General features: G+C 38.8%; 1 protein-coding gene across 2 annotated transcripts in view; it reads left to right on the top strand.

Annotated features, from left to right (window-relative positions):
- The window catches only part of TEX15 (testis expressed 15, meiosis and synapsis associated), a 67,477-nt gene extending 62,021 nt beyond the window's left edge, over nucleotides 1-5,456 (top strand). For both annotated transcript variants that reach the window (XM_005671810.4, XM_085000171.1), the window contains one exon: nucleotides 3,141-5,456. In XM_005671810.4, the coding sequence (XP_005671867.3) occupies nucleotides 3,141-3,178 (38 nt within the window). In that variant the 3' untranslated portion in view covers nucleotides 3,179-5,456. The remainder of the gene's footprint in view (nucleotides 1-3,140) is intronic.
- Nucleotides 5,457-13,091: the final 7,635 nt, after the last annotated feature.

Genomic DNA, 13,091 nt, shown 5'->3' on the forward strand with positions numbered 1-13,091 from the left:
TAACCCTTCAGCCTGTCACACTCTGAGTAATAAAATTTGGGGTGTATAGAGACTGTTGTTCTTTATTTTCTAGATTTCCTATTGGGGACATACATTTTTTGATGAATGGGGAAAATAGAGTAAAAAAAATCAGGTGGAAAAAACCTTAAATCAGATAAAGCAACCTTTCTCTTGGTATTTTAATGTTGTATCTTGGCATAAGTGAATAGAGTTAATTGAAACGTGTTGATAGGAGTTCCAATTGTAGCTCAGCGGTTAACGAACCCAACTAGGATCCATGATGACGCAGGTTCAATCCCTGGCCTCTCTTAGTGGATTAAGAATCTGGCGTTTCTGTGAACCCTGGTGTAGGTCACAGACACAGCTCAGATCTGGCATTGCTTGTGACCATGGTGTAGGCCAGCAGCTATAGCTCTGATTGGACCCCTAGACTGGAAACTTCCATATGCTGCAAGTGCAGCCCCCCCCCCAAAAAAAAACTTCATAGTTTGCTGCTGGACCTTTACATTTTTTCTGTTCAGGAGTTCCCATTGCGGCTCGGAGTAAGGAGCCTGACTAGTATTCATGAGGATGTATGTTTGATCCCTGGCTCTGCTTAGTGGATTAAGATTCTGGCATTGCCATGAGCTGCAGTGTAGGTCACAGATGTGGCTTGGACCCCAAGTTGCTGCGGCTATGGTATAGGCCAACAACTGCATCTCTGACTGGATCCCTAGCCTAGGAACTTCCATGTGCGGCCCTAACAAAAATAAATAATAAATTAATAAATAAATAAATTTTTTCTCTTCAACACAAAATATCATGTTTAGAGTATAGATTTTTAATTAAATTGGAATGTATCTTTACCATAGTTAAAGCAACATTTTAAAACTATTATTAATAATTCTGCAAAACCTGTAATTATCCTCTCAAAAAACATCATAGTCTTGGAGTTCCTTTTGTGGTGCAGCAGAAATGAATCTGACTAGGAACCATGAGGTTGTGGGTTCAATCCCTGACCTCGATAAGTGGGTTAAGGATCTGGCGTTGCAGTGAGCTGTGGGGTAGATTGCAGAGGCAGCCCGGATCTGATGTGGCTGTGGCTGTGGCTGGCAGCTGTAGCTCCAACTGGACCCCTAGCCTGGGAACCTCCATATGCCGTGGGTGCAGCCCTAAAAAGATTTAAAAAATATATCATAGTCTTGTAAGTTGTTTGTGTCTATGGATTGTGATTAAATAAGGTGAAAAATACCACTTGCAAATTAGGCCAAAAATATTTTTCAAGCTTTGATTTGGCTTTTTACCTCAATTTGGTGTTAACTAAGCCATAAAAGAAGGAAAAAGATCTGTTAAAACCAACAAAGGTTTTGTATTTGTTAAAACATTTAGAGAGTTCAATAAACATGAGCTGAATTGTATTTTTTTTTTAATTGTGGGAATTCCCTGGAGGCTCAGTGGGTTAAGGCTCTGGTGTTGTCACCGCTGTGGCTCAGGTCACTGCTGTGGCACAGGTTTAATGCCTAGCCCCAGAACCTGCAGCATGTAGCGGGCATAGCCAAAAACAAAAACAAAAAATGTTGTTTCTCCATCCTGGATTCTCTTAGAAGCTAATAAGTAGAAAAAATTAATTGAATTTGTTTATTCATTCGTCTGAATTGAACAATAAGCAGCCTGTTAGCATAATTCTGTTTCTAAGAACTTCATCACAGCAGCACCTCTAATTGGAGTTACCACTAGTGCCCTGTAACCTATAGGGTAAATTCAGATACTTTACCTTGGAATGCAGCAGGGCCCTTGGCAGCCCAACATATTCAGCTTCATCTCCCACCACTTCCACCTCTGTATTCAAGCCACGTTCAACTTCTTACTGTTCTCCCATGGGATAATTCCTCTTTTACCTCTTGTACAAGAATACTTTTTGTTTGCATTTGTGTTGTTGTCATTGTTTTTGTATCCTCTCCTTCCTTTCCTGCTTCTCAGCAAATGAATTTAAACAGGACTAGAAAATATTCACCTAAATCAGAACCTGAAGGAAAACTATAAGGAAGGAAAGAAAGAAGCAGGCGTGGGGGTGGGGGTTGGGGATATAACTTTTTTTTCTTTTTTGGCCTCTTTTCTAGGGCTACACTTTCGGCATATGGAGGTTCCCAGGCTAGGGGTCAAATTGGAGCTGTGGCCACTGGCATATGCTACAGCCACAGCAATGCCAGATCGGAGCTTCATCTGTGATCTACACCACAGTTTATGGCAACGCCGGATTCTTAATCTACTGAGTGAGGCCAGAGATCGAATCTGTGTCCTCATGGATACCGTCAGATTCGTTTCCGCTGAGCCATGACGGGAACTCCGCTGCTTTTTCCTTTTTGATTCATTTGATACATTGCTGTTGCTGCTTTAGTGATAAACCCACCAAGCATAGTAGATGCAGCAAACCTCTGAATTGAAGTAAACATTTTAATTTTTGAAATAGAAAATCTTGAATGTAACTGTTTCGTAAAGATACTCATAGTTTGAGCTTTCTTGCGTTCTTAATAATTAAGCTGTTTGTGATGCCGAGGAAGCTATCTCTGGAATCAAGTCCAGCTTTGATTCTTTAAAATGTTGTCAGTCCTTGGTTGTATTAATCAAGTGAAAGGAAAAGGAAAAGAAACAATCACCTACTTATTATAGTATCCAAAAGTAACTCTAGAACAATTTGGAAGCAATAAGCACATCTTTTAGTTTTAATGAGTACAAATAATCCTCACACTCACAAGGAATTACATCCTCTGAAGATGTGAAAATCTGTATGACCCACTTCCTGCTGTGGTGTTCGGGATGTTTATGTTCAACATCGTAATCGAAACTTAAGGAAGGGCTGGGAGAGCCCTGTGCTGGGGCCGTATTACATCTTTTATTTTATTTAATTGTCATGTTGCCTGAGAGAGATGCAGATGTATTATTGCTCTTTTACAGATGAGGAAACTATTCCTTGGCAAGCTTTAAATACTGTAACTTTCTCAGGATCTCAGGACCAGTGCAGAGCAGATGTGCATTTGATGTGCTTTTGAACTCTGATCTCCTTGGCTCTAACTTACCTGGGTTCTTTCCACTATCCTATTATATACTATTCTTCTGCATCATTAACTCATCTGAAATTTTTATGCTTTTTTTTCTTCTAGTTCCATGGCAACAAGAACCCTTTCAGCGAGGACATTGAAAATGGTCTTCTATCTGCTGAAATAAAGGAGATTTAACAAGTTTTTCCAAGTGTTTTTTACTTACATATTTTTTTAACTTTTAAAAATATATGTAAATGTGGTAGGAAATACAAACCTTATGGCCCTAGGTCAAATGTTTAAATGCAACAGTGTATCATACAATGCAATAGGAATCACTTCGTGACATCTAAAATGCCAAAATAATTTCCATGCAATTATTTCGGTGAACTCTTTTCTAGGCTATTTTCAGTGCCCACCTAGCCTTCAGAAACATTAACAATATTGTGAAATTTATTTTTTGAAATGTTGCTGTCACAGCTATTACAGTTATGTAAAGATTTTCTTTTCGGAGTTCCCGTCATGGTGAAGCAGAAACGAATCCGACTAGGAACCATGAGGTTGCGGGTTCGATCCCTCGTCTCGCTCAGTGGGTTGAGGATCCGGCCTTGCCATGAGCTGTGGTGTAGGTTGCAGATGTGGCTCAGATCTGCCATTGCTGGGGCTGTGGTGTAGGCCAGTGGCTACAGCTCCGATTCGACCCCTAGCCTGGGAACCTCCATATGCCGAGGGTGCGGCCCTAAATAGACAAAAAGACAAAACAAAAAAACTCAAAGATTTTCTTTAGGATTATTCTAATGGAATAAGGAGAGTAAATGTAACAGCTAATATGATTAAAGATAAGCAATAGAAGAAAAATCTTTAAAACAAGGCTGTTATTTCTGATCTTTTTTGATACATTGTTTATGATAGCGTTGTACCATTCAACTTATTTAAAGTAGGATTTTTTTAAAATTTGGATTGGTCATTAGATCAATAATTTTATAATTCTTAACACTTTATGTAATTTACAGTTCTGTTCTGTGTCTAATGAGACAAATACCTTTAAAATCAGTATTTTCTAATTTTTACTTGCAAAAGATACTTTAGTAGAGAGCTGGGTTTGCATATTTTCAGTGTTTGTTCTTGAGTAGAGATTTTTAAAATTTTGAAGCAGTTTTAGTTCATTATATTGAAGTTAAAGCACATTTAACACCTTTTTTCATAAAAGCCTTTTCTACAAGATTGTATCTTTTGTATTTGTATTTTACAGTGTCAACTGTTCTTTTGATAATTTCATAGCAAATAATAGAGAATAATGTCTTTAGCTTATGCCATTAGTTTAGTCATATTTCAGTAATTTAAATAATGCATCACAAATACATGTTTTTTGAATGCTGTCATCATAGTTCTTTTTTTTTTCGACATTCTGCAGAAGTTAAAACTGTCTTAGTAATAATCAGCATTGAGCAACAGGGCTGTAGTGTATAACCATAGTCTTCAGCAGCCTCACTGCCCACCAGCAAACTTTGCCAGTTTGTGTGAGATCCAAGTGAGACCCATCAGAGCTGGGTAGACTTTTCCTAAGTGCTTGTGTCCCTAAAATGTGACAAGAGGCTTGGCACTGGCTAACTCTAAACTCTACCTAGCAAAGTGTCAGTTTGTGTTAGCAAACTATTTCTGACATCTTGTACAGGCATCCAAAAAAAAGAGTGTGATTCAGCCAAATATACTCTAAAGTAGCTAATTTTTCAACTTAGAAAAACACTGAGATCCCCCAGGATAAGCCTTTTTAGTCACCTATTTTAACCAAATAGGATGGAATTCAGAGTACTTTAGGGTTCTTCTCTAACATTTTAAAAGGGGAAGTCAAGCAAGGAACTGCAACTGAAATAAATAGGGATTAGAAAAAAATACTATAGAGTTAAAGCAGTATCAAAATAATGTGTATTTTTTTCTGTCCAAATAGTTTTATTTGGGAATATTCTGTAAAAATCAGAACTCCTGAACAGGTATTAAAGCAGAAATATTAACTGTCATTTAAAGAATGACTTTGCCTCAGCCATTTGTTTTATGTTCGGTTATAGAAAGATGTTACATACTTATTGTTAAAAATGTTTCTATTAGGTAAACCAAAAGTTAAATATTCTAATTAAGGATGCTTTCTTTAAACAACTCAGATTCTGTTGATATTGTTTTTGTAATATTTTTATTTCATGAGTTTTAATTTCTCAAAAAAATAATGAAAAAAACTTATATAAATATTTAGTTACATTTTTAAATCTGCACTTTGAAAAAGAATGGGAAAATGGAGTATTTTCCCCTCAAGTATATGTTTTGGTTCTTAAAATAAAAGAGCAAATTAAAATTTGAGCAAACATAAAAAAGCCTTGCTTGTTTGTCAATATTACTGTTTTGGAACATGAAGAACTATCTGAATAAACTGAATTCTTCCTAGTCCTTCTAGTTTCTTTTTTTGTTTGACTAATGAGCAAGTATATGGATAGTCCTTAGTTTATACATACATTCATAACAAGAAGAAGAGCCCATAAAGAACAGACTGAATTAGATGACTAGATAAATTGCTGGAGCACACCTTCCACTCCAGCAGCATCTCCTTCCTCCCAGTCCCCTGATTCTGACAGATTTCTTTCCTGACTGGAGTTTCACCGGTCAAAGGCCCTACCCTTGGGCAGTTCTCATTCTAGTCAAGATGTTATCAGACATCCCACTGCATCCTGTTCCAAAATCTGTACTCAGAAATGTTGATAGAAAAGTTGCTTTTAATTAGACTGGGAAGATGGACTCAAAAACTATCTCTGAAGATTCTGCTTGGCTATGAAAGCTATTAAGGGGAAAAAGGGAAGTGATGTCAGTTAATCATTGAGATAGGTCAGAGTCGTCGCCATCCTCCTTGTGCAGCCTTGTGTGCAAGCTGTTGACTTCATCTTTCCTTAGATTCTATCTGTTCACACAGTTTGTTCACGGATCTGTTTAAGGGGAAAATAGGGAAGAGATCCGTTCATTACTTATTCTTCATTTCTACTTTTTTGACCTATGGAAAGAACCAGCAGATTAGAGAAGGCATTGTGTGATCAAAAGATTTGAAAGGTGTGCTAGGGCCGGAGATGAGTAGAGCATGGGGATATATGGTTTAAGGTTGGTGACAAGACAGAGGAGTTCCCCTGCAGAGAGATCTTGCCTGCAAAGATCATTCTTCCTGCCAAAAGCTGCTTACAAAGAGAAACAAGTAATAAATATGTAAGTAATCTGTTTCACATTGCGAGAGGTGACATACACAAAACAAGGTGATGGAGTAGAGAATAACTGGATGATCCATGAACAGAGATGTTTGGGGGGACTCTTTGAGGAGATAATCAAACTAACTTTCATATTCATATATTTTAACTATATGACTCTGCCTTCAGTTAATGCACAGAATGGAAAAGTGCCTCTAAAACTTGAATTCTGAATATAGCTGAATATAAGGCTATGAGAAAATTCCTCAAAAGTTTTTTGGTAAACTTAAAACCATAAACTTTTAGAGATAGAAATGAAGTATTTAAGTGTCAATTGTATGTTATGTAAAAGTACTTTAAATGCTTTTTTCAACTCATAGAATAGTTTTCATTCAGTGTGTTCTCACGCATCTTTGACATCATTGGAGCTTTTTTGAGCCTTATGACAGTTTTCCAGAGCATGTCATCCTCAATTCTAAATTGTTTGAGACACATGCTTTTTATTTCTTTTTATTTTTTTAATTAGTCAATGAATTTATTACATTTGTAGTTGTACAATGATCATCACAATCCAATTTTATAGGATTTTCATCCCACAACCCCAGCGCACCTCCCTGCCCCCAAACTGTCTTCTTTGGAGACGAAAAGTTTTTCAAAGTCTGTGGTCAGTATCTGTTCTGCAAAGAGAGACATGCTTTTTAAACTTGTATACATGTCCAAAACTACTTTGGTTGAAGTCATTTCAAGCTAACTTCATCCTCCATGAAGACTATCTTTTAAAGTGATGGCTTAGGAGTTCCCATCATGGCCTGGTGGGTCATAGTCTGTGAGGATGTGGGTTTGTGTTTGAGTTTCTGTTTTGTCTCAGTCGGTTAAGAACCCAGCTAGTGGGGAGTTCCCACTGTGGCTCAGTGGTTAATGAATCCAACTAGGAACCATGAGGTTGCGGGTTCAGTCCCTGCCCTTGCTCAGTGGGTTAATGGTGCGGCGTTGCCGTGAGCTGTGGTGTAGATTGCAGACGCAACTCAGATCCTGCGTTGCTGTGGCTCTGGCATAGGCCGGTGGCTACAGCTTCAATTCAATCCCTAGCCTGGGAACCTCCATGTGCCGAGGGAAGCAGCCCTAGAAAAGGCAAAAAGACAAAAAGCAAACAAACAACAACAACAAAAAGAACCCAACTAGTATCCATGAGGGTGTTGGTTTGATCCCTGGCCCCACTCAATGGGTTAAGGATCCAGGGTTGCAGTGAGCTGTGGTGTAGGTCGTAGATGTGGCTTGGACTGAAGATGCTGTGGCTATGGTGTAGGTGGCTGCTGCAGCTCTGTTCAACCCCTAGCCTGGGAACTTCCATATGCCATAGGTGTAACCCTAGAAATAAAAAATAATTTTAAAAAAATTCAATGGCTTAAGTCCTCAAAATAGAGTAAGGTTCTATATTCTTATTTTTCTTTTCTTTTTGCCTTTTATGGCCACATTCAAGGCATGTGGAAATCACAGGCTAGGGGTCGAATCAGAGCTACAGCTGCCAGCCTACACCACAGCCACAGCAACTCAGGATCCGAGCCATGTCTGCAGCCTACACCACAAATCATTGCAACGCTGGACCCTTCACCCACTGAGCAAGGCTAGAGATAGAACCGGCATCCTCATGGATAGTAGTCAGGTTCGTTTCCACTGAGCTACAACAGGAACTCCCCACATTCTTTTCTTTTTTTTTTTTTTTGTATTTTTTTTTTTTGTCTTTTTTTTTTTTGCTATTTTTTGGGCCGATCCCTCGGCATATGGAGATTCCCAGGCTAGGGGTCTCATCGGAGCCGTAGCCACCAGCCTACACCAGAGCCACAGCAACGCATGATCCGAGCCGTGTCTGCAACCTACACCACAGCTCATGGCAACGCCGGATCGTTAACCCACAGAGCAAGGCCAGGGACTGAACCCGCAACCTCATGGTTCCTAGTCGGATTCGTTAACCACTGCGCCAGAACGGGAACTCCCCCATATTCTTTTCAATGGGAGTAATTTTAGAAGAAAAATTAACTTATATTCAGGTAGATGTATTTTAAAGCTATTAAATCTTTTTTTACAGGCATAGATTGATTTCAATGCATACCATATTGATAGTGCTTTGAGTACCATGTTAAAGTCCCAGTTATCCCTTCAGTTTGAAAAAAAGGATTGTGCAAGAAGAAAATTAAATTATTATTACAAGACAAGCGTTCTTTAAATCAGATCAATTGAGGAGTTCCTGCTGTTGCCCAACAGAATTGGCAGTGTCTCTGCAGTGCCAGGACACAGGTTCCCAACCAACCCAGCACACTGTGTTAAGAGATCCTGCAGCCTAGGTCAAAACTGTTGCTCTGATCCCTGGCTCAGGAACTCCATATGCAACAGAGCAGCCAAAGAAAAAAAGAAAAAAGTTAGACTTGTTGAATACAATTCTAAGCAATGACTGCAAATTCTTAACTATTACTGCTAATGAAAAGAAACAGAAGGTGGAGTTCCCATTGTGGTGCAGCGGAAATGAATCCAACTAGGAACCATGAAGTTTTGGGTTCCATCCATGGCCATACTCAGCTGGTTACTTTTATCCAGTGCTTCTGTTTGATTTCACTGCAACACTATCTTTATCATAAAGAATACAGGTCAGGAGCAACTAAGAAATACTCTGGGAGTGGAGAAATATGCAGAGGTTCCGTGCCCTCTCTCCCTGTAGGATCCAGGCACCTCACTCACCCAGCACATTGATATGTTCACCACCTTGGAAGCTCCACAGAGCTTGGGTGACCAGAGTTTTTATTGGGGTTTCATTACATAAGCACGTGTTACTAAATCTTTGGTGGCATGGATGAGTTCGATGTCCAGCCCTGTCCCCTCCCCTGAGGTCAGGCTGGCCCACAGTTGGCTGACTGGTCATGAGGTTGGCCTTTGAGGTGACCAGCCCCGATCCTGAAACTCTCTAGGAACCCATGATTTTAAAATTGGAAAAAAAAAAATGTGCCAGAAAATTTTAAAAAGCCAGAAATGGACAAATAATATTATTATGGGCCTATGACAGATTTAGTGGATTTAATTAAGGCTACAGAAAAAAAAATGACAATATATAAAAACAGTTAAGCACAGAGTAACTTCTGTTGTTCTAGCATTTCAGTGTTATGATCAATGCATTCATGCACAGAATCGTGGAACAGTGTCAGGTGATTTCATCTCAGTATCCCTTGACTCAGATTGTTGCCGAATACTCTTTTCAAATGTGTGTTTTTGTTTTTTACCTGTTTCCCCAGAAGCAGCTCTCAGAATCAGAATCTCAAGCAAAGCATCTTTTGCTTCTGCCAATATTTAATATATTTATTTCCTGTATTTAATTCTTATCCATGATATCTTGCTTTACGATGCTCACAGTTGTAATCAGAATCCCCACATTATTCTCTTCCACTTTGGTTACCACTTTTTGGTTACTTGTATCCAGTGCTTCTGTTTGGTTTTTTTCAAGGTACTTCCAGTTTCCCATTTCCAAGAACTTAGCTTTCAGATTTTGACTCAAGCCTAATTTATGGGGGTGTGAGCCTGTGGCATGTGGAAGTTTCAGGGTCAGGGATCGAACTTCCACCACAGCACAGAGCCACAGCAGTGACGATGCCAGATCCTTAACCTGCTGCCCCACCAGGCAACTCCTCAAGCCTAATTTTTAAATAATAATTTTATTATTTTTAATTGAATAATAACCCATCCGGTTCTTGACATTTACTACCTATCTTGCCAGACCACATGAATAAACGCACCAAGGTGTTTCATTTTTGGTTTTGTTTAGTTTTACAAACCTTTATTGAAAAGGCTACAGTACAAAATTTGAATTGCCACTGCAGTAGCAATCTTAATTACTCATTGGATTTTTCACCTTAATTTCCTTGAATAGTCAGGTGAGAACACATGGGTATGTGAGCTTTGAGTAGATAAACTTGTGTGTTTGTGACACACCCTTCTTTGCTTACCCAACGACCATTATCCATAGTCACTAATGCATTTCTTTGCTGTTAACCTCTTCTGAAGTTTACTGTAAATAACATATAAATGTGTATGCTATTATAGGGAATGACAATTATTGTTTAATGGGTACCGAGTTTCTTTTGAATGAAAAAGTTCTGGACGTGATAATGGTGAGGGTTGTTCATCATTGTGAATGTTCCTAATGCTATCGAATTGTATGTTTTAAAATGGTTTAAAAAGGAGTTCCAAGCAAAAAAAAAAAAAAAAAAAAAGGAGTTCCAATTGTGGCTCAGTGGCTAGCGAACCCAACTGGTGTCCATGAAGACTCGGGTTTGATCCCTGGCCTTGCATAGTGGGTTGGGGATCTGTCGTTCCCTCAAGCTGTGGTGTAGGTCACAGTAGCAGCTGGGATCCAGCATTGCTGTGGCTGCGTTGTAGGCCAGCAGCTACAGCTCTGATTCAAACTCTAGCCTGGGAACCTCCCTATACCTCTGGTGCAGCCCTAAAAAGACAAAAGACAAAAAATAAATAAATGGTTAAAATTGTAAATTGTATATTTTACCACAATACAACCCCCCAATTGCATTTCAAGGAGATTTTAAGACAAAAAAAAAAAAAAAAGGAGGTCCCGTCCGTGGTGCAGTGGTTAATGAATCCGACTAGAAACCATGAGGTTGCGGGTTCGGTCCCTGCCCTTGCTCAGCGGGTTAACGATCCGGCGTTGCCATGAGCTGTGGTGTAGGTTGCAGACGTGGCTCGGATCCTGTGTTGCTGTGGCTCTGGCATAGGCCGGTGGCTGCGGCTCCGATTGGACCCCTAGCCTGGGAACCTCCATATGCCACGGGAGCGGCCCAAGAAATAACAAAAAGACAAAAAACAAACAAAAAAAAAAAAAAAAGGAGATTTTAGTAGAAAATTTGCAGTAAATTCTATAGGTCATTTATATATGTAATTTATATATTTCTATAAATATATATATAATTTGTATATAAAGTACATAAAATATCTGTGTAATCTTGGGGTAGAAGAGCATTTTTAAACAGCCTTAAGCAAAATTATTGACAGGATTGTGGGCAGAGTATAACAGGGAGGTTGGAGACCACAGGCTGTGTACCTGGCTTCATTTCCAAACTCCAAATGAATGACTTTGGGCCAGTCACTCATTTTTTTCTTCATATCCTCATTTAATTAATTGGAACTGGAGTTCCCGTGGCTAGTATCCATGAGAATACAGGTTTGATCCCTGGCCTTGCTCAGTGGGTTAAGGATCCAGTGTTGCCATGAGCTGTGGTGTACGTCACAGACAAGGTTTGGATCTGGCGTTGCTGTGTATGTAGCATGGACCTGCAGCTACAGCTCCAATTTGACCCCTGGGAAACTGCATATGCCATGCATTGTTAAGGAACCAGTGTTGTCACTGCTCTGGGGAACTTCCATATGCTGTGAGAGAGAACCCCCCCCAAAAATTAATTGGAACTATAATAATAGTTCCTGCTTCATAGGGTTGTAATGAAGTGAATAAGGTAATAATCCAAGTACTTAGATTAGTGCTTGACATAAATACCCTTATTATGACAAAAAAATTTCAAAACTTCTGTATGGCAAGACTTTATAAACAATTATAAAATCCAAATAACATATTATGTAAAATTTTTTAAACATACATGTCAAGCAGTTGACAAATCAATAATAAGGACATGAAAAAGCTAATAAAATGATGGAACACTCAAAATATGAAAAATTGCTCAACCTCATTGTTCAAATATTACTTGAATTTTCACCTATCATTCAGTCAAAACTTAATAGTATCTGGATGCCAGGTTTGTGTTTCAATGTAAGTAAAAAAAGTAGCTTAAGCAAATTATGAGTTTTCTTTTTCATTCACAGTACATGTGAAGGTAGGTAGTAGCAGAACTGCTCTTCTGGTTTCACAGTGCCACTAGGAAACCAGCTTCTTTTTATCTTTCTTTTTTTTTTCAATGAATTTTATTACATTTATAGTTGTACAACAATCATCACAACCAAACTTTATAGCATTTCTATCCCAAACCCCCAGTGCATCTCCCCACCCCCCAACATATCTCATTTGGAAACCATATGACTCAAAGTCTGTGAGTCAGTATCTGTTCTGCAAAGAAGTTGTGTGTCTTTTTTTAGATTTCACATGTAAGTGATAGCATTTGATGTTGATGTCTCATTGTCTGACTGACTTCCCTTAGCATGATAGTTTCTAGGTCCATCCATGTTGCTGCAAATGCCATTATTTCTTTTTAAGGGATGAGTAATACTCCATTGTGTATATGTACCACATCTTTACCCACTTCTCTGTCGATGGACATTTAGGTTGTTTCCATGTCTTGGCTATTGTATATAATGCTGCAATGAACACTGGAGTACTTGTGTCTTTTCAAGTCATGGTTTTCTCTAGATAGATGCCCAGGAGTGGGATGGTTGGATCAAATGGTAATTCTATTTTTAGTTTTCTGAGGCATCTCCATACTGTTTTCCACAGTAGTTGCACCAGGTTACATTCCCACCAACAGTGTAATAGGGTTCCTTTTTCTCCACACCCTCTCTAGCACTTATTGTTTGTAGACTTTTCCATGATGGCCATTCTGGCCAGTGTAAGGTGGTACCTCATAGTGGCTTTGATTTGCATTTCTCTAATAATGAGTGACGTTGAACATCTTCTCTTGTGTTTTTTGGCTATCTGTATGTCTTCTTTGGAAAATTGTCTATTTAGATCTTCTGCCCATTTTTTGATGGGGTTTTTCATTTTTTTGGTATTGAGCTACAGAAGGTGTTTATAAATTTTGGAGATGAATCCCTTGTCAGTCGCTTCATTTGCAAATATTTTCTCCCATTCTATAGG

Source organism: Sus scrofa, chromosome 15 (genome assembly GCF_054392235.1).
Source record: "Sus scrofa isolate SSC_HxYL_T2T_F1_AM1 chromosome 15, Sscrofa_HxYL_maternal_Yorkshire_Landrace_v2.0, whole genome shotgun sequence".
NCBI lineage: Eukaryota > Metazoa > Chordata > Mammalia > Artiodactyla > Suidae > Sus > Sus scrofa.